We start from the raw sequence: 27,500 nt of genomic DNA, 5'->3' as shown, positions 1-27,500 counted from the left end.
ATTGTGGACTAAGTCTCTGTGGGGAAGTATGTAAAGTATTTTTCTGTTGCACTGCGGTGGGTCTCCAATAAGAACAGGCAATTGGTTTGATTGAAAAAAAAAGGGCGATTTCACCTATTTCGATGATAATAAAATATAGGGGGAGGGAAACATTTGGTAATCACCTTTCAATCCTGGGCAATGCTGGGTCTTCCTGCTAATATATATTTAAACTAGGCGCTGTTATCTTTTCACCGTACATATTTCATTTGTTCATGAATATTTTATGCGATGAGATGAAAGCCATATAATGTAAATAACGAGCGAATGATAAGGGGTATGGTGAGAGGAAGTGAATTATGTAAACAAGTAAGAGAGAGAGTGGGAGGGAGAGAGAGAATATTAGAGAGAGAGAGAGGGGGGATAGAAGATAGAATGGAGCAAAGTAAGAGAAAGAGAAAAGAGTAAGAGAGATAGGAGCTAAGAGGAGAAGATACATACGAGATAGGGAAAGACTGGAGATGGTATATTATGACATAACAATGTATAATGAAATCCTTTGTACCTGTACATGAATGTTTTATATTGGAGGCAGTAAATTTTATAGTATATAAATATAAAAATAGGCACCCAACGGGTAACACGGGTTGTTTATTCATATTATTCAGATTACTCGGACTACTGTTCTCGCCTGGAATGTTATTTTCACAAAGTTTCGATCTTCTTCAGAGGTCGAACCCCAACTTCTTTATTTAATTATTGGAATGCTTTTTAGATGAGTAATTGGCATATTTTATTTATTTATTTATTTATTGTGGACTATTATCCTCATCTTTAGAGTTGTTTCACGACGTTTCGGCCAACTGTTCCTCTGGCCTGGAAGATCAAATAACAAAAACTTGGATTTATAAGACTAAAACATCCAACCTTGATCGCCCTTCGGGGCCTGTGGGGCAGTGGATAGATACGTTAAATCTCTACAGTTCCAGGTGGGCATTGTCTGAAGATAGCGGTTTCAATCCAGAAGATTAGTAGATCAAAAACATGGTGAGACGATGAAAACTATGGAAGATAGTAATTACAGTTGAAGATTCAGCATTTTATTATCCCGTCATAATTCATAACCTGACGAAGGACAGAGGAATAGCTGGCTAAAACGTCGTGAAACAACAACTATGACGAGATCCCTGGCGACACCAGATGATTTTGCTTTTCAAATAGAGGAAGAGATAAAGGGAGACAGATTTGGAATTATCTACATGTCAAAAGAGATGGTCTTGTTTTTCAAATAGAGGAAGAGAGGACAGAAGAGGGGGGTGTTAATGTCTGATTGGGACAAAACAAATGTCTATGGGATTTTGTCAGAAAGAGAGAAAACAAATAATAATTTGTTTTATCTCATCTGCTGTTATATATCTATCAACAACGGAAAGGTTGTTTTTAAAATCTCTGTTGAGCGAGATGAAGAATGGGGGTAAAAAAATAAGGGTCATCGCCAGGCATTGTTCGACCTGGGTGACTAATCATGCCTAATTGGTAACAAGTAAAAAACCTCAGTGCAGGTGAGGGTTGAGGTCTGGTAGAGATAAGCTCTAAAAGAAAAAGAAAGAATAACTCCAAAAGGGTGGAAGGAGGAATTACTGACTTGATAAAATCGATTGGCTTTTTAGAGTTAGAGTCCTTTTTACTGGCTGGCATTTGAGGCGTCCACATCGCTCTCACCCCACCTGGGGGGGGGGAGACATCCACAAGAGCTAAGTTGAAAAGCTCTTGTTCTTAGCTGGGAAATTAATTAGAGGAACTTAGCCTGTATCATGAAGCTTGGATCAAAGAACTCTACTATAAACAAGTGTAGAACGATTTATGAATAATTATTTTGTTTCGTTATATAAAAATGTCCCAGAGTTTTTCCTTGTTTCTCGATTTGTCAGCCTGAATGAAGATGCAGTTTGTTTCAGGTATGCCCTGACGCCAGATGATGAGAGAGATATACTGGATCCAGCACGAAGCCAGAGTGACGGCCGAAATCGACAATGTTGCCACACGGACTTAGGGGCATGCACATTTCGCGTGCCCTAAGCAGCAGAAGATATTTTCCAGTGACCAGTGAGAGTCTGGTCACCCTTGAGGGGTCCACCACTAGACAAGTAAGAATGTAGCCTGCTGGGTTGCATCTATGGTCCTGTGAGCTGGGAGCGATGAACACGGCCAGAAGTACATCACAAGTATGCTCCAGTGAACCAGGATAGTGATGGATGCGGCCCGGTCCTCGGACAGAGAGGGTGTTAGGGTTATACAACTATAAAAGATGATCATGATAATAAAATAAAAATATCGAAATTCTTTGTTTAACATGGGAATCTGCACGGAATTTTCATAGTTCAACAATGATACAACTGAAGAAGGTCGGAGATTACATCGACCGAAATGCTGTGTAAATAAAACTCAAGATGAGGACAGTAGTTCAAAAAATCCAAATAATACGAATCATCAATCCTCATCTAACCTCTATGGACTGTCAGGAGCTGCCCCGAGATTTTGAGGTTTTCTCAGCATATGGCAGCCCGCGAGGGAAGGGAGTTTCCGTGCTGGTTAAACGTACCCTGTCGGTGATGGTCGACGTTGTTCATAGGGATGCGGTGGGCAGGCTGGTCGTAGCCGATGTTGTCATAAAAGGTTCTGTGTTTTGGGAGATCGTGGTTCATGCGCCCAGCACCGTTCGTGAGAGGGTCTCATTCTTCAGTCAGCTTGATGCGTTTGTAGATTGTCGGAAGCGGGTAGTGCTAATGGGGGATTGGAATGCCATCTTAGACCCCGAGATAGATAAGATAGGAGGCGATGCTAGAGGATCGGAGAAGTGCGAGTCCAGCCTGGCTGATCTAATGGCTAGATGCGGTCTGATCGACAAGTTTCGTGTCAAGCATCCGGGGCGGGAGATGTGGACGTGGACCAATAGCGTTTCCTTCTATCCAAACACTTATGTGGACAGGATGTTAGTTAGGAGAGGCAAAGTAGACTCCTTATCTTGTCCCACGTTCACTTGGCTAGGCCAGACGGACCATAAACTAGTTATGGCCGACTGAAGCTAGGAAATAGGCCTAAGTTAGTGGCTCACTGGAAGTTAAACACCTCCCTTCTGGAGATACAAGACTTCCAAGAGAAGCTAATAGAATTAATTCAAAAAGCACTACCGGGAGTAAGTGGTGAGTAGGTCTAAAAGCCAAAATTAGAACCTTCTCTGTCAAGTATGCCCAGTGCCTCGCACTAGATAAGGCCAAGACGAAGAAGCTAGAGCAGAAACTAGCCCGGGCTACGGGGGAGGGTGATAGGGTTAGTCAGGAACTAGCTAAGCAGGACCTTCTACGTGAGAATAGCGAGCATTATGAAGGTCAAGTAGTCAGAGGTAGGATTGGAAATATAGGCAATGAAGCAGTCAACTCCAACACTGACGCACGTCATGAAATTTCTAGGCATGGCTCGGACAAGTACATTGCAAAGTTAAGGCATCTGGATGGACGCACCCTGGAATTGACTCGGGAGATCTGCGAGGGGTTTTATGCAGCAGCCCGATCTTCCGGTCCTTGAGTTTAGCGACTATTTGGCTGACTCTCCCCACCTCGAGGCGACTGGAGCGGCTAGTTGCGAGGGCCAGGTGACGGAGCGGGAGATTTTTACTGCATTGAAGCAAGTCAGCTGTGACAGGTCGCCGGGATTCGATGGTCTGCCATACAAACTGTGTTTGAGGCTGTCGCCCATGTTTCTGCCTCTTCTGACGGATGTGTTCAACTATTGGTTTCCTCAGGGATCCATCCCGGGGCAAGTCACCAAGGGAGTGATCATATTGCTGAGGAAAGGTGACAAGCATGGTGGGGAAGAGTTTACAGGCCCATAACTCTGTTACACACAGAGTTGAATATTTTGACCAAGGTCCTGTCGAATCGGCTGCAGGTTGTTATCGGCGAGTTGGTTGAACCGGAACAGAACTACGCTGTGATGGGAAGATAGATTCAGAACAACTTGCACCTGATACGCAGGATCCTAGAGGGAGGGATAGATGACGACACGGAAGTCGCGCTGATCAACTTAGATCAGTCCAAAGCTTTCAATAGGGTTGACCATCGTTTCTTGGCATCTGTCTTCGAGGCCGCCGATTTTAAACCGGACTTCCGCAAGTGGATCTCCGTGATGTATCAACAGTCCACAGCCATCGTGTAAGTCAACGGAAAGCGCTCTAAACCCTTTGTTATCTCTCGGTCGGTTCGTCAGGTTAGTCCGCTGTCGCCCCTGCTCTATGTCCTGGCTTGGAGCACTTGCTCCGCAAGCTGAGACGTGGGGAGGCAAATTCGGCCCTGCACGGAATTGCAATACCTGGTGGCTCAGCCGCCAAGTCATCCGCGTTCGCCGATCTTTGTGTTGAGCTTCAGAGACATCGAGATCATTTCGAAGACGCTCGCTCAGTACGAAAGAATTACAGGGACCAAGATAAACCGCAGCAAGTCGTAGGACTGCGGTTGCGCGCCTGGAGTGGCAACGCCAATCTCCTGGCGCCCTTCAACTCGACGGAAGGCCCGGTTCAGATCCTCGGCGTGTGGTTCAGACCAGGTCTTCAGCTTGACAAAAATTGGTTGGAGGTACGGTCAAAGGTGGAGGCTGCAGTCAATTCGTGGCTTCCTAGGAAACTTTCCTTAAAAGGTAGAACTGAGGTGTGTGCCACTTACCTCTTTCCTCTCATCCTTTAGCAACTGGCCATACTTCCCCTGCCTGCAAACACCTAACAGCTTTCGTTGAACTCTTGTCCTCGCTTCTTTGGAACAGAGGAAGACACTGGGTGAGCAGACAGGTCTGTATTCAACGTCCGTGTGAGGAAGGTTTGGGAATGCCAGATTTGAAGTGTCATCGAGACGCTGGCCTTCCTGAGCCACTCTATGCAAGATGACCAACCGTGGCACACCGTGGTTACTTCCGCCTTCCCCGACCTCATTCTCAACCCTTCTATCAGGACCCGTCGGGAGAATCTGCCTACATGAAAGAGTGCCGAGCCGCACTAAAACGATTACCAAGGTCCAGCGATCTTGCGACTGCTACCCGTAGGGAACTCCACAGGGATTTAGTAAAGGGGGCCACCAACAACCCGCTATGCGCGCGTTTGGGTTAATAGCAGAGTGAGATCCGCTCCGCGTGGAGCTGGACGACAGGTTCGAGTCATCTGAACAATTCGGAGTTCTCTCTGACCTGGCGATTGGCCCGAAATGCACTTCCACTCAACAACATACAATGCAGTTCCGGGTTTTTGCAGTCGCCTGATTGTCCCCGTTGTGGGACAACGGCCATAGAAACGACTGATCAAGCTTTCTCCGATTGCCACAAACTCCGTCCGTACTGGTCGTATGTCAGCGAGGTGACGGCTCGCATCGATCCTGAGCATTCTCGCCCAATTACCGTATCCAATGTTGTGGACAACATGAGGCTTCAGTGGGACCAGGAAAGACAAATGGTCTAGGTTACGATCCTGGCCGTGGCGAGAATGGTGATTTGGACGTTGCGTCTGCAAGATTGTCGGGGGGGGGGGTCTTTTTCTGAGCAGGATCTGATCGCTTTCTTTAAACACCAACTACGGGTGAAGATCAGATGTGATCGAAGAAGGCTGTATCGCCCGGCATTTGACAGAAGATTGATACCTGTAGCAAGTCTGTGTATACAAAGAGGAACCAAATTTGAATGTGTTCCCCGCCTAGGTGTGGAACGCGCAGTTCCGTAAAGATTAAACAAGTAGGCTCTCAGCTAGCTGAGTGTGTGTTCCATCCCTACCTGATTAGGAAGCCTCCAAGATCCCCACCCCCTCCTACTTGCAATTTTTGTTTTCACTCCTTCCTCTAAATTTCACCCATCTTGGAGAGAAAGAAATACAAACTAACCCCCATTCCTTACCAACAAAATTTTCTTTTCTACAGTCACCCCATCTAGAGGTCATCCCCACTTAGAGACTGACCCGCAGAAGTGAGGTTCCTTTTACAAAGCTAGTGGATCGGGCAGTCTATCAAATAGACGGGGTTGGGAGGGTCCTACTAATCACCTTTTGTTTTTTCTTCCCCCGCCTTCGACACAAATGAATTATTGTACCATTTTTATTGTCATTTTTTTTTGTTTTTACACGTCAATAAAAAATGTTTTAAAAATTGGGAGTTAAGTAAGACGTCCCCTAGTACGAAAGCGTGATTGCGGTATTATGGTGTAAGAAGATACTAGCTGGGAGAAACTTTTGATTTTGTTTAGTTCTGGAGTGACAAGGATGACCAACGACACCCACAATCCCCACCTTTTGAGTTGGCCATATGCCTAAGTTTTTTGTTCATTTTCACTGTACTTTTAACATGAATAAAGGATTTAATATCTCAAAGTGTAGTATCTGTTCTTACTACATGCTGTACTTATGTTTGTAACTTTGTGATATAAAGTGGGGGATCACTTTTCTATATTAATTTAATGTAAAATGATCACCCACTTTACAACCAGTCTGTCTCAAAGCCATTCAAAGTTTTCATTCTCCAAATCATTCAAGTTGTTTTTGAAGGATTCCAATTATTTTTTAAGCATTCAAGTCATTCTTAAGGTCATTCAATTCATCCTTAAGTTCATTAAAGTCATTTACTTTTTATTTATTTAAGTCATTTCAGCCCATTTTTCGGTCGCTTTAGTTTATTTTTAAGAATTTCATGTCAATCCTACATTCACGCATTCATTCATTACACGAGAGCACGCGACTAATGGCTATCGGCCTTATTTTTTTATATTCATATTTTCATTAATTTTTAAATTGTTCTGGAATAAAAAACAAAACAAAGAAAATTTTGTTTACAGTAAAGTAATTACTATCAGCGATAGTAGCTGCTGCTGCTTCTACAGATCGTTTTTAGATACTTTTAAAGAACAGAACAATTTTTTCCAGGTATCATGATTTTAAATTGCTAGGTACCACAAGAGAGGGCCGGTTACATTTTTATTTTTAATAGATAAATGTAGTAAAAAGATGGATTTATTTAACAGTGGGTGTCCGAAGAAATTTTTTTTCAAAATTTTCCAAACTCGTCATGTTGAAGTCTTTTTTTTAACACAACAAAAAAAATAAGCTGTCAAAAGAATTTCGAGCAACCGAATCCATTAAAAGTGACATCTCTTCTAGCTAATTTCCAAATTTCATGACGAAATTTTTAAGATAAAAGTGGTACGACCATTTATAAATCGGGGGGGGGGGTCATTACAAAATCTTACCGAAAACGCTGTTTTATTATCTTAACTTGTTAGCACTTTATTTGCTTAAAACTCTTAAAATATATAATGTACATTATTTATTAATTAATTTGAAAGTAAATTCATTTTTGAACAAAATAGTGGTATTTTGAGGACTTAAGGTGCTTTGGTTTTTAAAATATGACGATTTTAGCAGAACCCGCTTCAAATCCATAATTATCCAAAGCGTTTTATTGTCCATGCGTATTGCTATTCAATGCATCTAAAACCATGCTTCTATCTTTACATCATCAACATTCTGATCCCCATCTGGCATCAATTGAAATGAATGGCTCTCGTCTTGGGGAGGCTCCATGTTTCGACAAGCTTCTGAGCTTAACCTTTACTCCTGATCTAAAATGGAATACATACATCCAATCCGTTGCCAAGGTCGCTGGAAAAATGATGGGATCCTTCTATCGATCCAATTGATAACTACCTGCTGATGCAATTCTCTACCTATATAAGAGTCAGGTATGTCCAAGGATGGAGTACTGCTGTGACATCTGGGCAGGCAGAAGCTGCTAGGAAGACCGTATTCTGCCTTGACAGAGTTCAGAATAGACTTCATAGCCTAGTGAGGGATTGCCTTTTCTCCTCTCTGCAACCTCTTTCTCATAGAAATAGGTTACAGTGAGGAGAAAATGGGGCCTGTCTCTGTTTTATCGTTATTTTCATGGCAAGTGCTCATCTGAGCTCCAATCTATGACCCCCCTCGCCATAGTTTGGCTGAAAACACTATCAATAATTTCCCCTACTCTTTATCTGTGCCTAAACTTAAACGTAGATTCCATGAACAAAGCTTCTTTCTTAGAACTGCACACCTATGGAACTGTTTCTTCCATTTACCTGCTTTCCAACTGACTACAATATGGCCATCTTCAAGTCCAATGTAAACAAGTTGTGAAGAGGAGATCGATTCAGAAAAACTTGCACCTGATACGCACGATCCTAGAGGGAGGGATAGATGACGACACGGAAGCCGCGCTGATCAACTTAGATCAGTCCAAAGCTTTCGATAGGGTCGACCATCTTTTCTTGGCATCTGTCTTAGAGGCCGCCAGTTTTAAACCGGACTTCTGCAAGTGGATCTCTGTAATGTATCGACAGCCCACAGCCATCGTGCAAGTCAACGGAAAGCGCTCAAAACTCTTTGTTATCTCTCGGTCGGTTCGTCAGAGTTGTCCGCTGTCGCCCCTGCTCTATGTCCTGGCTTTGGAGCCCCTGCTTCACAAGCTGAGACGTGGGGAGGCAAATTCGGCCCTGCAATACCAAGGCATCCACGTTCGCCGATGATGTCACGGTCTTTGTGCCGAGCTTCAGAGACATCGAGATCATGTCGGAGGGGATCGCTTGGTACGAAAGTACAGGGACCAAGATAAACCGCAGTAAGTTGATAGGACTGTGGTTGGGCGCCTGGAGTGGCAACGCCAACCTTCCAGTGCCCTTCAGCTGGACGGATGGCCCGGTTCAGATCCTCGGCGTGTGGTTCGAACCGGGTCTCCAGCTTGACAAAAACTGGTTGGAGGTACGGTCAAAGACAGAGGCGGAGGCTGCAGTCAATTCATGGCTTCCTAGGAAACTTTCCTTAAAGGGTAGAGCTTAGGTGTGCGCTACTTACGTCTTTCCTCTCATCCTTTACCGACTGGCCGTACTTCCCCTGCCTGCACAACACCTAACAGCTCTCGTTGAACTCTTGCCGTCGTTTCTTTGAGACAGAGGAAGACACTGGTTTAGCAGACAGGTCTGTATTCAACGTCCGTGTGAGGGAGGTTTAGGAATGCCGGGCTTGAAGTGTCATTCAGACGCTGAGAGGCTGGCCTTCCTGAGCCACTATATGCAAGATGACCAACAGTGGCACCCTATGGTTACTGCCGCCTTCCCCGAGCTCATTCTCGACCCTTCTATCGAGAGCCGTCGCAGGCCGCGGGGAGAATCTGCCTACATGAAAGAGTGCTGAGCCGCACTAAAACGACTACCAAGGTCCAGCGACCTTGTGACTGCTACCCGTAGGGAACTTCTCAGGGATCTAGTGAAGAGGGCCGTTGACGACCTGCTATGCACGCGTTTGGTTTGGCAGCAGAGTGAGATCCACTCCGCATGGAGCTGGGCGCCAGGTTCGAGTCATCTGAACAATTCGGTATTCTCTCTGATATGGCTATTGGCTCGAAATGCACTTGCACTCAACAACGTACAATGCAGTTCTGGGTTTTTGGAGTTGCCTGATTGTCCCCGTTGTGGGACAACTGTTTTAGAAACGACTGATCACACTTTCTTCGATTGCCGCGAACTCCGATGTTGTCTTTTTTCTGATCAGGATCTGATTGCTTTCTTTAAACACCAACTACGGGTGAAGATCAGATGTGATAGAAGAAGGCTGCATCATGCGGCATTTGACAGAAGATGGTTACATGTAGCAAGTCTCTGTGTATGAAGAGGAGCCAAATTTGAATACGTGTTCCCCGCCTAGGTGTGGAATGCGCAGTTCCGTAAATAAAATTAAACAAGTAGCCTCTCAGCTAGCTGAGTGTGTGTTCCATCCCTCCCCGATTAGGAAGCCTCCAAAATCCCCATCCACTACTACTTGCAATTTTTGTTTTCACCCCTTCCTCTAAATTTCACCCATCTTGGAGAGAAAGAAATACAAACTAACCCCCATTCTTTACCAACAAAATTTTCTTTTCTCCATTCACCCCCATCTAGAGGTCATCCCCACTTAGAGACTGACCCGCAGAAGCGAGGTTCCTTTTACAAACCTAGTGGATCGGGCAGTCTATCAAATAGATGGGGTTGGGAGGGTCCTACTAATCACCTTTTTTTTTCTTCCCCCCCCCGCCCTCGACACAAATGAATTATTGTACGATTTTTATTATCATTTTTGCTTTTTACACGTCAAAAAAAAAAAAAAATGTTCTAAAAATTGGGAGTTAAGTAGGACGTCCCCCAGTACTAAAGGGTGAATGCGGTATTATGGTGAAAGAAGATATTAGCTGGGAGAACCTTTTGATTTTGTATAGTTCTGGAGTGACAAGGATGACCGACGCCCTCCCCCCCACAATCCCCCTTTTGAGTTGGCCATGTGCCTAAGTTTTTTGTTCATTGTTGATTTTCACTGTATTTTTAACATGAATAAAGGATTTAATATCTCAAAGTGTAGTATCTGTTCCGGCAGTTACTGCAAGCAAAGACCATATGTGGGGGCAACCCCACATATAAAATCTTGGTCGATGTAGGGGCAAACCATCATACCAATTGTCATTATCCAGCTCCCCTACTCCCCGGGGAGTTGGTACCCATTTCCCCTTCACTCCTCACATTAAAAATCGGCCTTGTGCCTAATTTGCTTGGTGGGGGAGCAAATAAATATCCTTGTTTTGGCCAAAAGGCCAAGATCAAAGTGTAGTATCTGTTCTTACTACATGCTGTACTTATGTTTGTAACTTTGTGATATAAAGTCGGGGATCACTTTTCAGTATTAATTTAATGTAAAATGATCACCCACTATACTACCAGTCAGTCTCAAAGCCATTCAAGTCATTTTCCAGATCATTCAAGTTGTTTTTGAAGGATTCCAGTTATTTTTTTAAGCATTCAAGTCATTCTTAAAGTCATTCAATTCATCCTTAAGTTCATTAAAGTCATTCTAAGTCATTTACTTTTTATTTATTTAAGTCATTTCACCCCATTTTTCGGTCATTGTAGTTTATCTTTAAGAATCTCATGTCAATGCTACATTCACGCATTCATTCATTACACGAGAGCACGCGACTAATGGCTATCGGCCTTGTTGCAAGTAAAAGAAATGATCTGCGGTTCCAAATGTTAATTAAATGGAACCAAGTTAGCAATAATAGGATAAAACTACGTTCACTGATTAAACATGTAATCAAAACCAATTATAGTTGTTTGAATTGCGTTTTCGTCATGTTGCGTCACGTGAAGTAAGCAACGCAACGTGATTATCTCCCCTGTCAACTCTTTATTTTTTAGTTAGCGAAATCTCACGAAATTTTTTTTTTTTTTTTTACTAATAATTATTTTTCTACCTTATCGTTTTTTGTAATTGTTGGTTATGCTACCGTTTGTGACATGACAATTACGTAGGCACCAAGTGTTTAATTTTAAATCCAACATCTCGATTTTCGAATTTCGCTCTCACGATATATAAACACTCAAATAACATTTTATGGGCTCTTTTTATCAAAAGTATTTTTTTTTTACCATAACCGGCCAAAAAAAAAAAGGTGCTTAAATAAATAGTTACCCTTTCTCAAGCAGCATGTCGATGATTCGACTATGCCCATTTTTGGCAGCAAACATTAGGGCAGTCCACCCGTGCTCATTCTGAACATCTGCTGTAACTCCATCTGAAAAAACAAAGGAGGGGAGGGTGTCAGTGAATGCATGGAAAAGTTTCGCAGAACAAAGGCAAATTGAAAATAAGTGAAATCAAGTTTAATCAACGAATACAAAACTATGAAAAGGCGTCGTCATTGGTCGGCATTTCTATTTTTCTGCATTCCATGAAATATTTATTGATTTCAAATATACATCACCCCTCCCCCAAGATGCCACCGATAGAACCGTTAATAAAATTCGCAATCATTGCTGCAATGCAGTCATTAAAACATTATAAATTTAAGTCTATGCCGGACTTGTCCAAAAATGTCCAACAGCCTTTATTTTATCACTGTTCAATTGCATACGGGGACACTTTGATGATCGTTATTACAAGAAATGGAAATCCATAACAATTAAACGACAGTCACTCGGATGTAAGCATGACTCCCAAAATAAATAAATAAATAAATAAATAACACACACGCTATCCTATTAATATACAGATAATATTTATTATTATTATTATTATTATTATTATTATTAATAATATAAATTAATAATAATAATAATAATAATAATAATAATAATAGTATATATATATATATGTATTTATTAAACGAAAGATGAGGAATAAAAGATATAAATAATATATAAAAATCGGTAGAACATTAACTCTATATTAATACATACGAAATCTGCAAGAATTAAAATATATTTAAGCATACTTTACGACTGGGCTACGGCGAGCATTCTTGCTAGCTTAGATGAATATTTTTTGCAGTTTTAACAGTGTCAGTTCACGCTGAACATTTACAGAATGCCAACATCAATATATTGCATATGAATGAGTCCCCTGAGGAATTTCCACATGCCCCGCTAGTTAAATATTATTACGTGCATAAAAGGTATACCTATTTGTTTCTAGCTTTAAGCCGTCATCAGAATAGGCCAGGTTTGAACTCATGATGCTAGTATCCGCAGTCTGATACTGAACAAATGAGTCCCGATGAATTACAGATATTAATATCGCTAAAAAACGCCAACAACAAATCTTAAATTAAAAAGCGATTAAGTATCACGCATTCAAGTGGTGATTCATCGTGGCTCATTTGTTCAGTATCAGACTGCGGATACTTGTATCATGAGTTCGAACCTGACCTATGCTGATGGTGGCTTAAAACTAGAAACACGCTTAAAAAATAATAAATTAAAAAAATACGTAAAAATAAAAAATGGGCGACTTTCGAAGAAAACACCGGAGCTCCGAGGCGGAGACGTTAACCTTAATATCGTTTAAAAATCAACTACATAAACAGATAAACTATAAAAACTATAGCATCATAGCGTAAGGGATTAAGACGCTGGACTGAAATACATAAGGTCTGGGGTTCGATTCCTAACAACAGTCAAGCTATGCTGAAGAGGGGTAGGACCCCGAAACACGCGTGTGCGTAGATTACTATTTTTAAAAAATAATAAATAAATGAATAAATAAAAAATGGGCGGCTTTCGAAGAAAACAGCGGATCTCCGAGGCGGAGACGTTAACCTTAATATCGTTTAAAAAAAAACAACAAAAAGTACCTCTCTCTCTCTCTCTCTATATATATATATATATATATATATATATATATATATATATATATAATTTAAAGGATATATTTTTAAATCAAATTTATTATGTAAATTCAAAAAATATATATTTTTTCTACTCATTTCTATCTCTAACCTATATTAATTTTCTTATAAATTTTAAATCCAAACCTTTTATTTCAATTTTTCAGATTCATCTGCCTTACTTTTAATGCTAGGTTTATTTATGGTGTCTTTTAAATTCAATAAAAATCCTCCTAAATTTGCTGATGAGGAGACCGTGCTTACCAAAAAAAAAACTATATATAATTGTTCTACATAACTTCATGTATACCACAAATAAAAAGCACGGATTTCCGAAACGATCGTACAGATAATTGACTTTGTTGTTGTTCCTTCTTATGAAACTGATTTTTAATTTAATTAAAATTTGATTTTTAAATTTAAAAATTTTTTTTTTTTTTAAAATTATAAATCACATTACTTAATATATATATATATATATATATATATATATATATATATATATATATATATATATATATATATATGAATAATAAGAAGAGCTTATAGCTCTTTAAAAAACCGCTAAGGTAGTGGAAAAATAAAAATAACAGCGTTTCGACGTTGTTAATATCTCTAAAAAAAAACTCCAACAACAATATGTATATATATATAGTTTTACACAAACAGATGGGAACATTTACATTAAGTCATGATTCAAATTCAATTCTTGTTTAGTTGTGTTTTACTGTTTGAACAAGAGAATGTTATTATCTTACTTGTTGTTTTAAAGCACAGTCTATATCATATGCATATACTTGAACCATATCTATTTTTTCTACAACGGGAAACGCATATTATTTCCCCATAAGCTTTCATACGTAACATATCTTCACGCGTTTAATATGGGTTTACGGTTTGGGAAGCTTTGCTTTTACGGGTAGAAAAGTCATAGATTTGATTGTGAAGCACCTATCCAAAGGTTACATATCTAGCGAAATGCCATGAATAACCCTGTATTATTTAGCTATTGTTTGGCTGTTCAGTAGCACGAATGTATATTTTAGTTTGTTTTGTTTTTAGATCACCTATAGATACTATCGTTGCTTTTTATTCGTTAAGTACCTTCCACCTGGTATATTACGCCCTACCGTTGATGTATTTAATCGTTATACACTCGCGTTTCGTTTGGAATGGGTGTTGATGATAAACGCACGCGTGTTGATCTTCCTGTAGTCGTCATTGTGAAACTGAGGTATTTTTTCGGCTCTTAATAAGAACCACGTGGACACCAATATTCAGTTTTTTATGGAATTATTCGAAACAGAAACATAACGGATGGACTTCTTATGCACGAGAGAGAGAGAGAGAGAGAGAGAGAGAGAGAGAGAGAGAGAGAGAGAGAGAGAGAGAGAGAGAGAGAGAGTAAGACAGACAGAGAATTAGACTAATAGACAGTCAAATCACTTATCTCGTTACCTTTAATTTCACTGTATGTGATCGACCCAACCTCGCCGGGGCTTCAGGATCGGCGAGATGCTTCCACTTGCTCTATCAGCTCAAAAGAGACTGAGATCCCCACTCCTGGCTGGAAGTCACGTGGCTTTATTGATTTCCACTTTTAGATAATCCCCGACCGTTAGGGCGTTACTCAAACTCTTTTATGCAAACATCTCCTTTGCGGAAACTTGTCTAGCAGGAACTCATCTAGCTACAACCACTACCAATAAATTTTGTTTCTTCCATCCTTCCCTGTGTCTCTAGGATCAAGCGGAATTCTCACGAGCAAAATTCCTTTCCTAGAACTGCCAGTACGACGGGGCTACTTCCCGACTGACTAAAACATTACTGCTTTCAAATCCAATGTGAACAAATTTTTGTTGAACCGTCATCTCAAATAATGAATTATTGACCAGTTACAAACATCGTTACTAAACATCCTCGGTGTTTCACTGTCTACCCGTCAATCTCAATGACACTTATCCTCGATTGGCCTGTGGGTCTTCATAAGTATTTACTGTTTATATATATATATATATATATATATATATATATATATATATATATATATATATATATATATACCACTACGGCATTTCTAAAACCATCATATAGCTTTAAATTATCTATAATGTGCAATTAAATATACGCACACGAAAGAATGCTACTTAAATATAGTGACATATGATAGTATAATGTCCGACTATGTTTATATTGGCAACCGAGTTTGAATTCTTTCTGTAATTCAGGTTGAACCTCCCACCCCTGGATAAAAATAAAAATGTCACTCATGAAATCGTTAATAAAATTCACAATCCTTTCTACAATGCAGTCATATTTGGCACAAATAAACATCCGTCTATGCCTGACTTGTCAACCAACTTTCAGCCATGAATTGACTATGATTACTTTATTTAAGTTCAGGAATAATCTGGAAAATGTTTTGTTAGACAGTATCTTTAAGATAATAGAAATGGTATTAGGCGAATATGAAGCCCATTCGGGATCATATCACCAACTGATGAGACAGTTGCCAAAGTGCTCCCTCATACCATGTCATAATAGTTTAACAAGAAGGAAAAGTCCTGCCAATTCGTAGTTTTCGCCGTGCCAGAATACCATAGGGTGAATTTTAAGAAGACGGAGAAGCGAAGAAAAAACACGAAACTGCCCAGAAAGCTGAAAGGGATATGGAAGATTAAAAAAAATCAAGATAACACTAATATTTAATACATAGTATAATATAGTAGGAGCAAAAAAAAAAAAAAACAAAAAAAAAACAACAAAAACAAGCCCGAAAAACTTCGGGGAAAACTAATTCGCTATTTTGTTTATTTTTTTACGAGCAGTTTTAATATTGGAGTGAAACCGGATAAACACTGGTGACAGGAGGATTCCAATATTTTTCCCGATTCCGATATAATTATCGATTCCGATTCTGATTCTTTATAAGTCTCTAAATATTTAACTATAAAGTTGTTATTTTCCAGATTATCGTTAAATGTGTATGTATTTTCTCAAACGTAAAATACTCTTGTGGAAAGGGGTGATCTATATATTTTAGCTTTACTAGTAGTTTAAAATCAATAAATATTGATTATTTTATTATTACTACCAGCAGTCGAAGATTTAGTTTTAAACAAAATCAAATAAATAATGATAATTAAAGGAATTGTTTTTCCTATCTTAAAATAGGCACAATTTTTCCGATTCCGATATCGATTCCGTTATCCCTAAAAGTTTCGGTTTTTACGATGTCCGATTCCGATTAATAGTCCCAACACTAATAAGCATCCTATTTCAATTTATTATTTTTTATCTTGTGCAGGAAGTATGAAGACCAAACATTACACTGACATTTTTTATCAAATAAAACTTACTTCTTTTGCCCCTTTCAAACAGTAAGGCCCGTTTTGAAATTCAAATAATTCTTTATTTAAGAAAATGAATTGTTTGCTACTTAAATGGAGAGGTCCAGGGAAAGTTTCTAATATTTAGCAAAGTTACTGATTCAAGCAACTTCCAGTTTTGAAATTTGTCGGAAGTGAACAGTGTAACTGAATCTGAAGACCCCGTTGTATTAACTTCTTTATTTAATCTATTTCCATCCGTGTTTATTATGTAGTTTAATTATATTCGGACAAATGCACGTTTTCTTTTCATTACACTTATTTTACTTTATTTAGATGTGAAAAATTCAGATTTTATCTATGTTAATTAAAACGTTCATTTTCATTTCCATTTAATTAAAAATTCATTTGCTATTTGTTCAAGTAATTTATTTTAATCCATTATATTAAAAAAGTACTTTCAGCATTAATTGATGGTAAATTTGAACTCAACCTCAGATCAAAAGTCTCAAACTCAAATCCAACTGTTCTCTTCTCTCTGCACTTTTCACACTGACGCCCAAAATAAAGAAGACTGCTCTTTATAGAGAGACCAAACCAAATCTCATTCGCATACCCCCTCCCCCCCTCTCGTCACATCACGTGATCACCAGTCCATAAATAACAGGGGTCGGCCATTTTTATTTTCTCTTTTTTTTTCTTTCCTAACACGAGCCGCACGATGCATGAGGTAAGGTTCTTTACTTTTAACCACACGCCCCCTTGATCTCTAAGATCAATAATTAGTATCATAGTCCGCCATCCACGCTGGGCGTCTTTGTTCACGGTGCGATCGTCGAAGAGGCTCTTCTTCAGACACTTCAACATCAGCATCAACCTCCCCTTCCTCTGATGGCAAGGAGACTCTCCGTATATCTAAAATGTGACGAGTCATTCCGTCAATCGCTACCTTGTTTTTGGAGAGTACTTCAGTCACTGTACCTTCCCCCTAGCGAGTCATGCAACGAGAATTGGGTAGTTTCACCCACACCTCTTCACCAACTGCGATGTCCACGCAGGGCTGTTCTCTCTGTGTTACAGCCAATGGATGTCGCCATTCATAAGAAAAAATAGACCGGTGCGGCACTGAATTTTCGTCTTGACTAGCCTTCGGTCAACTGCTTTTTGGGGCGAAATTTGGCTTCTTGATACCACAGCTTTTATAGTGCGATGGTGCCTCTCTATAATTCCATTTCCACTTGGACGGTATGCAGCTCTAAAATATAGCCCCACATTCCACTTCGCACATAAGTCTCTAAAAACTTCCGAGCGGAAAGACGTACCTTTATCCACCAACACCTCTTCTACTGGCCCCCTTTCCATAAAAACCTCCTCGACAACTCTCTTTACCTCTTCTGCTGTTTCTTGATTTTCCGCCACATCTCCCAGGCCCATAATCAATCATAGTTACATGCGGTTCATGTTGATAATGTGTGATGTCAATGGCCAATCTCCGCCAATTCTCTTCAACTTGCAGTTCCCCTTATTCATGTCTAGCCGGTGCAGGGTCGATTGATTGGCATTCCCTACATTGTTCCACCACCTTTTGGACGTCTTGCATTGTGACGTGCGGGTTTACTTTTCTTGCCAGGTAAAGGGTCCGTTCCTTTCCAAAATGATGCAGGTTATGCAGGTCTTTTAAATTCTCTACTGCATAACATGCTGGAGCCCCATCTCTTTCCTTGTGTAGCCAGGCTTTCTTGACTCTTGTCAGCCCATCTGCTTTATTTTTTTGTGACGGAACTAAGGTAATAGTTACCTTTAGTTCGAATTCTCGAACCAAGTCTCCCAGCGCTCCAAGTCTAGGCTTTATAAGCATCTCCGCTGCTCCTTTCGTTTTGATCCGATTATCACCAGACAGTTCCGATTTAATCCACGACACCACTGTTGCAGAGTCTGTTTTAAAGTTCACTATCTGTAGCCCCCATTTTAGAGCCAGATTGATGCCTTTCATCACAGCATCGAGTTCCGCAACATTGATATGGGCGCTATCACCCTTTTTGCGTAGCCAAGCAGCATCTTCAACAGCCACTTCTCGTATTTCCAATAATACCCCTAATGCTACACTGCTAGCATCTGTCCATATCACCCCTTCATGGCCCTCCTTTACATGCCATTTTCCTCTCATAGGGTTCATTTTTTTTCACTTCTGCAATGACTTCTTGTATCATGAGAAGCACTTTTTGATCAACTGCATCTTCCCAACTGTCTACCCCAGTCTGCCTTTTAATAAAACTGCACGCAGTTCGCAGCCATCCAGCTATTGGGTAGTGGCCAACCAGCTTTCCACATATAGAGAAAAGCTCTCTCTTGGCTAGGTCAACCTTGGCTTCAGGGATCTTATTTTCTCGCCCAAACATCAATTTTCCTGCCTTATTGTTCTGTAGTCGAAATCCCAAAGCCATTCCGTTTTCCAGTGACTCAGGCGGTTTTGTCGTCAGTCCATATGCTTTGATATGTTCTCTCACCCTTTCAGCAGTCACCTCTGTTTCGTCCACTAGTACATCGTCAATGTAAGAGCAGGTGCCTCTCTTCACTGCATCGTCTTTGGCCAGCACTGTCTTAAGAACTGCCGTCATTATCTTTGGTGCGGAGTTCAGACCAAATCCTAATCTGGTCAGACAATAAAGTTGACCTTTGTACTCTACCAATTGATATTTCCACAATTTCTCATCCACATGAAGTTGGAGGTAGGCTGACTTCAGGTCCACAATTTTAGTTGCCTGCTTCATCCTCCTCCATTTCCTTATGACTTCTTCACACACGTCGATTCCGTCCTTTGTGTGACAAGCGAAAAACTTGTTCACCTCACGGAAATCCAACACTGGCCGAACTTTCTTCTTAATAAGTTTGACCACAGCCATGAGTGGCAAAATTCCTTCAATTTTCCCTGACCACGGCATTAATATTCCTTCATCTATTCATCTCTCAACTTCTTTTTCAAACTGCGGCTCCGCAGCTCCTTTCAGTATGCTTTTGTAGCAGCTGACCCGATTCGTCAATACAGGTGGCTCCGCGGTCCATCGCCATTCTACCATCCATTTTTCGCCATCGAAGCAGGCTCGAAAGTCATCATCCTCAATCAGACATGGTCGGGGGTTCGACGGTTGGTTGGTATCACCCCTGGTTACACTTCCTGTTATTCCCGGTGCACTCTGATTGGCAAACTTCACCTGTCCTTTAGCAATAGTAGCTCCTCCCAGTCGGTCTATCGCGTCCAGACCCAGCACCACATCAATTCCTGCAACAAGTCTATCCAGCACGATCACTCTTACCCGCAATGGCATATTCCTTACTACAATCTCCGCATCGGCCTCTCCACAGCATTCCACTCCTCTGCCATCCACCGCTCTAACGTTGCTGGTTCAATTCCAAGGGTTGGCGACGCTCGTAGTAATAAATGTTGTTGTACATCCAGTATCAACAAGAGCTCTATCCCTCTATCCATTGATTGTGATCACTAACTGTGGCAACAAACTCTCATACGCCTGTTCGGTATAAAAGGGGTGACTACTGGCACAATAGCACCCCTTTACTCGTTTTCCGGAAGCGAAGGGCAATTCTTGCTAATGTGCTCTACTTGGCCACACCGAAAAAAGATAATGTCTGGCCGTGGCTCCCTACAGTCTCTCATCAGGTGTTGTCCTTGACATCGAAAGCATTTACCGGTAAATCCACGGCCTTGCTTCATCACTGGTTGCTCCTTTCAGCTTGCCACAGCAGCCGCGACAGCCCCCAGCTCACTGGACTGTTTCACCAAAACTCTAGCATGCCTTAGAATCTCCTCCACCTCCATGGTTTCAATATCAGTAAGTCGTTGCAGTTCCATGGAGATGCGATCAGGGAAACCAGTTACAAGCGACAGCTTTACAGTCTTCTCAAGAATGCGTCCCCCATATCCAGCCAATCCTGCTAGTCGCCTTATCTCTGCCACGTCCACGTCCACAGACTCCCCAGACCAGGTGACTTTTTTGATCTTGTTGTAAGCCTCAAACGCGCTCTCGGAAAATGCGGTCTTTAACCGGTTCGCGATGCTCTCAGCAATAGCCTGATCCGTCTCTCCCATTTCTAGATAGACCGCTAGAGCACTTCCTTCCAAATACATTGGTATTAACGTGGCTACATCCTCGATCTTTTGCAGCCTTACCACCAACTTCAGATTGTTAAGCCACGCAACCACGTCACCTTCTCCAGTAAATGGCCTCAGGATATCGCTGCTCAATCTTACTCGGTCACTCATTTTTATCACTGCGCCGAAATAGCTTGACGTTAAATTTGAACTCAACCTCAGATCAAAAGTCTCCATCTCAAATCCAACTGTTCTCTTCTCTCTGTACTTTCCACACTGACGCCCAAAATAAAGAAGACGGCTCTTTTATAGAGAGACCCAACCACATCTCATTTGCATACCCCCTCCCCCCCTCTCGTCATATCATGCGATCATCAGTCCATAAATACCAGGGGGGGATTGTCATTTTCTCTTTTTTTTTTCTTTCCTAACACGAGCCGCACGATGCATGAGGTAAGGTTCTTTACTTTTAACCACATTAATTATTTTTGTAAAAATCTTTCTATGGATAAAAATTTGTTTACTAAAACAAATTTGTGAAAATAAACATATTTACATAAAATTTAAACAAATCCCGCAAACAAACATTTTTTAATCAATAAATAAACATATTTATTAAAATAAATAAATGTAAATAAACATATTAATTTAAAAACAACATATGTTGGTACACATATTTAATAAAAGAAATCATGTAAATACGTGAAAAACATAACCCCCCCTAGAAATAAGTTTGTTTTAATTTGCCATCATTAAATAAAAAAAATACTTGACAAAAAATATATCAAAAACATTTGCTTTAAATTATTTATTGGACTAAAAATGCTAACACTTATTTATATTAAAAAAAATGGTTAAAATTATTTATTTGATACAAAACCTTTCTCACACAGTTAATAAAAATTAAAAATTACTGTAGGATTTTCCTTTTTTTCTGTTTATGTTTCTACATTTAAAATCTTTCTATTTTCTTTTATGTAGCGTTGTTATGAGTTTATCGGCAACGCTCGGCATTATCCGGCTATTGACGTCATGCCCCGAAGAAAGCCGAGCGAACGCCGAGTTACGTCTGGTTCAGAGGATGTATAAGCACCCCCTCCCCCCCAAAAATCAGTTTTTAAAAAAAATATTTTGATCTACATTTTCGCTTCTTCAGATTAAGTAACACCGTTGACATCTGACATGTTTCGAAACCGGAAGTAGTTTGGGTTGGTAAATACGCTCGATCGCCAAGATGGCTTATATAGTTTATGGTCAATGGAGTTAAAAAGGTTGAACGAGGTTAAATAATGGCAAAAAGGAAAGAACCGGCAATTGCGGTTGTATAAGACAATAAAAGTAGCCACAATGTGTAAAAGATTAAAAGAAAGGGAAAGAGAGGAAGCCAAGTTTATGGCCGAACGGAAAACGAGTCGCCACTGTGAAGAATCGACGGAACGGAAGTTTAGAATTCGTGGGGCTATCAAACGGCAAGCAACCCAACGACTTCCGCTGGCCATGCTACTTTGAAACAAGTGTAAAAAGATGATTGCTGAGCAAGTAAACAAGCTCGGGTCAAGTGATGACGTGTGGCGCAACAAGGACTGACTTTTTTTTTTCTCAAACACGGTGCACTCCTTTCGACGACAATCACGTCCTCTTCTCCCCCCTGTCTCTCTCTTATATTTACTTTGTTCTTTCGTAACTGTGTTTGCGTACGTATATGTGTGTTCAATGCCCCCCTCCCTGTTATGGAATGCATTCATAGTCCACTTAAGAAAATCAAACACTCCCCAAAATATATTATGAAGGCATGTTTATAAGCTTAAGAAAACACGCATTGCTTGTAGCATTTCATCATTTTATAATGCTAAGTGTATCGTAAGCAAATGTTGATCTAAGCTGAAATACGAAAAAAATATCTATTTTCATTGTACTCATGCATAAACAGGTAAATAAAAAAATAACTCAAAATCGTACTTTGAAAATCCTTACTGGATTTATTCACGCTTATCAGTAATACACCAAAATGTACTCCCCTTTGACGACCACGTCCTCTTCCTCTCTTTCTATCCCTCCACCTCTCTCTCTCCCCCTCCCTCCCTCTCATATGTTTACATCTTGGTCTTTCGTAACTGTACGCATGTGTGTGTTCAATCATTACCGACCTTCGTATTATATGTCTCCATAGTCCACTTTAGAAAATCAAACCCTCACAGAATATATTATGAACGCATTTTCATAAGCGTAAAAAAAACAAACACTCATCACAAAGCTTCTCTGACATCATATATGACGTCATAACATAACATGCACACTATATATATATATATATATATATGTGTGTGTGTGTGTGTGTGTGTGTGTGTGTGTGTGTGTGTATCATAATTTAAGAATTTGTGATTTAAAAAAGTTAAATTTCAAATACAGAAATTTTATTGTATGCAAGACAAAGAATACAGTATAGTAAAATATATTTCCTTTACCCATGAGTTTTCGATGTTTATACATCTTCTCGGGGGAGAAAATATTATAAAAGGTTTGCACCTAATTTGCTGAAGATAATAAACATAAAAAATTTAATTAAATGTTTTTAAAGTTTTTAAATCATTTTAGCTACATAGAATAAGGGAAACTGGATATTGATGCAGAAAAAAAAAAGAAAAGAAAGAATATTGAACTTCAAATCGAAAGTATATTGGATTACATTATTCTGAATTACATATATATTATCCACTGATATGTGTTTCGTCATTTACGACTCACCAGAGTGGCTGAATCTAGCAAGATTCGAAATCAGGACCCCGTGATAAGAAGCTTAAGCCTCTTCCACTGAGCTATCTCACAAGACTACTAGCTTATGGTATTATTTACGTAGATGTTTGTTTGTTTTTGTTAGTGATACTTATTGAATGAATTCAATTATTTATATAGAAGTGCGTTTTTACCTAAATGCGAGTTGGGAATAATTTAGATATATATATATCATAGAAAAAGAATAAAAAAAAAACGACAATATAATAATATATACTAATGTAATCTTCCTATTGAATGTATATGTATTAGTATATATTTTTATATTGTCGTTCTTTTATTCATTCTCTTCTATATAAGCTCCACCTTAATTTTTGAGCTTTGTATTATATTATATATTATACCGATGTTATCCTTTTAAAGAATTTATCTAATTCTCCTTGGCTCCCTCATAGCGACGAAAAGAAATCAAATAAAGTGGTCGATCGCGAATGTAAGGGCTAAAATACAAATATTTATTTTTAAAAACTATACATACATATTGCAAAGACGAACCAACGACTCTGATGAGCTGTATAGGATTTTTATCAGCCACAGATGGCTATTTCAATGCAATGAAACCGTTGGTTTGTCTTTGGAATATGTATGTATAGGTTTTAAATAAATATTTGTATTTGTATATCATATGTATTTACATGCGTCATAGAATAGCATGCACAATATACGTATTTATATATACACAATGATATAATGTCATCCATGACGTCATTGTGAACAAACAAATAAAGCAGACAGGATGGCGGATTTATATTTATATAGTTAACACTAAGCGGATTGGTAGAAGATGTTGAGCTAAGCCAGGCATGTCAAACTCAGCATCTCTTGACACTGCAGAGATCCCGAGATGCATTAAAGCCTTCTACTCAGCTTCTTTCCTCTGCTAGACCTTGGAATTCCCTCCTGAGTCCCTGTTCCTATACTGATATACAGAAATCAAAGTGTAATGTTAACAGACATCTCGCAGCCCAACTTCCTACATATCATTCCTGCAAATCTGATTCCCGCTAGTAGCTCCTTTCGATGTAGTGGTACTGTGCCTTATTTGGGACGAATAAACAGTAAAAAAAAAGGGGGGGTCAATTTGTGTTGTTATAAGGACCATACTTTTGCAATGAAATTGAAGTTGTTTAATAAGAGTTATTGCAGAATGTTTTTCTTTCAATTTAGAAACATGCAATCGGTTACTCCTATCCAAAAATTTACAAATATACATGTACTTTAATAATAAAAAAAATCATAACGAAAGAAATTAGCGTGAAATATAAATGTGTTCTTTAATTTACCATAACAAGCATTTTAATTAATGGTTCAATTCCATCTGAATGCAACAGCAGCAAATCCAAAATAGTCCAACATAAGTGTTGAAACGCATGTCATGTTTTGTCCCGAAGCTTGACACTTCTGGTTGTCAACAATCTTAGGTATATTAAACTGTGCAGTTCCGAGTTCAACCTTTTTTTCTGAAAAGATTTATTATGAACTAGCGGGGGGGGGGAGCTTTGCCCGGGCGTAAAATTCGCTTAAATATATTTTATTTATCCAGATTTCGTATATATATATATATATATATATATATATATATATATATATATATAGAGAGAGAGAGAGAGAGAGAGAGAGAGAGAGAGAGAGAGTCGTGATTTCAAAAGGGGGGGAAAAGTATTTAGGTGCTATCAGCTAGAATCGAAACCGAAACTGTAGCATTGAAAGCTGATGACGTTACCACTGCATATAAATCAATTAAAAATAAACTAAGATGAATGTACAAAATGTTTAACGAATTTTTTTCAATTTTGACTCATTTTTGACCCCTTAAAACAATTTTAACCGGCTAAAGACCATAAAAGAACGGCACATAAAAAATCCAATCATTTGAGGCCCTTAGCGCCGCTCTGCGACTTTTAGTTTCGGAGAAGATAGAGTTTGAAAATATGCAGATAGATAGACAGACAGACATGTAACCGTTTATATATTGGATTATTGTAAATCTCTTTTCAATGTCCATAATCCCACTGCCTGTCACTTATTTCATAATAAAAGATAGTGATAACTCGAAAAACGTTGTGTTCGTGATGTTCTAAACTTTCGATAAGAGGATTCAATCTCAAAACAAAATTCTTTAAGCAAGGATAAATAAGAAATTCTCACTACTTTTCCGACGACACTCGTATTCTGATATTTCTTCCCCTACATTTCCAATGTTGCTGCTTGTGCAAATCGCAAGAAAATTTGTAACGGGTTGCATCGTGACCATCGTCATATTACGGTAGCCACGGTTGCATGCAGTCCGCGAGCCGCGTGTTTCACATGCTTGATCTAAGCTGAAATATGAATAATTATTTATAAGTATTTATCGGTTTCTTCATTATCCGTACAAACAAACAAACAAACAAACAAGCAACAACTCCGACTTCCCTTTAAAAATCTAACTGTTTTTTTTTTACTCTTATTTCATCCCAATACCACTTGAACAAAAGGGGCTACTGTTTGGGACCAATTCGACAGGTCGGCCGGGGCTTACCTGGCCTTTGGGCCGAGATCACAGTGTAGTATCTCTTCTTCAGATGCTGCACTTCAATTTCTTGTTCTCTGTCAGTGGAAGAGAAGTCCTTCACGACTGAGACAATTTAAAATTTTTGTTCCTTTTCTCCACGTTAAAAAAACGACCCTGGTGTCTCACTCTGTCCCGTGGGGAGGCATCGTAAATAATTAATATGTAGGGAGTTTCGCAGCGTGGTGCCTGTTCTAACTGCATTTGAACTTCTGCATGTCGGGGAAGCAGAGATCCGGAAGGGAATTCCTAAGTTCAGAAAAAGAAACTATGAGAATAAAAAACTTTCCGACATCGATGGATCTCTACATTGCCGGGGTGCGATTTTGCTGCTTGCCGGGTTAATCGGGTATATTTATGTCAAGGGGGTACAAGAACTTTGATTCTGTAAGAGAATATTTCATTAAAATACTTGTAAAACAGGCACAGAAATACACCATTTCAGCAATGGGAGAGAGATTGGAGTTTGATTGATAGAGCGAGACCTACTAGGTTGGAGACTTTTTTTTTTAACTCATGCACCAACCAAGATATAACAATATTCTTGGCACGGGAGAATAGCTACCTTGTAGAGATATAGAACACTCTCAGGTGTGATCAACTTTCTAGCACGATAGAGAGAACCTATCTTCTTTGCAGCAACCCTTGCAATGTCCTCTATGTATTTGTTCTAAATCATGTTGCCTGTGAATGTAAAGCGGAGAAGTTTAGTAGGGCTATGACAACAGAATATTCTTAGCATTGTTTTGACTCTCGAATATATAGCCGACACAGTTGAACACAGTTAATCAACCGAAAACTACATCACTCTATATAAAATCATATAAGATATCAACGGGTACACACTCGAGAGTCAAAACAATGAAAAGAATATGCTGTTGTCATAGCCCTAATTATTAGTCATGCCAATCCATGGTTGAGAAGGTTTCTTGTAATTGTTAAAGGAAAGAAGATTAGTCTTGGCAGCATTAAATGTTACCATCCATTTACATCCCCATTCAACTACAGACTGGAGGCCTTCCTCCAAGGTTTCAGCCATTGACTTAGATATGTGTTCATTCCTTTTCTCTTCGTGTCTGCTATAGAGCGTGGTGTCATCAGCAAATATACTGGATTTATTTACGCTCGCTAATTATACACCGAAATATTCAACACATGTCATACATTTTAAAGTGTGGAGATATGAACACGCGCATTTCCCGCTCTGTGTACAGATATGGACGTGGAAAAACTGACCAAATGGTCTCCCAAAGACCTCTTAACATAAATAATTTGGCTGTGAAGAGGATAACGACGTGATTTACAACCTTGGTATGCAAAGTTCGGATACAATCAGTTCAATAGCATCGTTTTCACTTATGGATGTTGACAATGTTCACATGATCCGACTTCTAAGTACCTGGTTATAGAAATAATCATAGAAACGAATACCAACAACATAATCAGTGGGGTGACAGTAATTAAGAAGTTAATGATACGAACTGAAAATCTGAGTG

At 39.5% G+C, this 27,500-nt stretch overlaps 1 protein-coding gene across 2 annotated transcripts in view; it reads right to left on the bottom strand.

The window, feature by feature from the left end:
* Positions 1-27,500, bottom strand: part of LOC145268157 (NAD-capped RNA hydrolase NUDT12-like) — a 174,631-nt gene that overhangs the window by 98,514 nt on the left and 48,617 nt on the right. For both annotated transcript variants that reach the window (XM_080123359.1, XM_080123368.1), the window contains exon 3: positions 11,531-11,633. In XM_080123359.1, coding sequence (XP_079979485.1) covers positions 11,531-11,633 — 103 coding nt within the window. The remainder of the gene's footprint in view (positions 1-11,530; positions 11,634-27,500) is intronic.

Source organism: Euprymna scolopes, chromosome 4 (assembly GCF_053919585.1).
Source record: "Euprymna scolopes isolate OS-2025 chromosome 4, ASM5391958v1, whole genome shotgun sequence".
Classification (NCBI taxonomy): Eukaryota; Metazoa; Mollusca; class Cephalopoda; order Sepiida; family Sepiolidae; genus Euprymna; species Euprymna scolopes.
The sequence above is the reverse complement of the archived record's forward strand: the minus strand, read 5'-3'. Positions and strand labels throughout refer to the sequence as shown.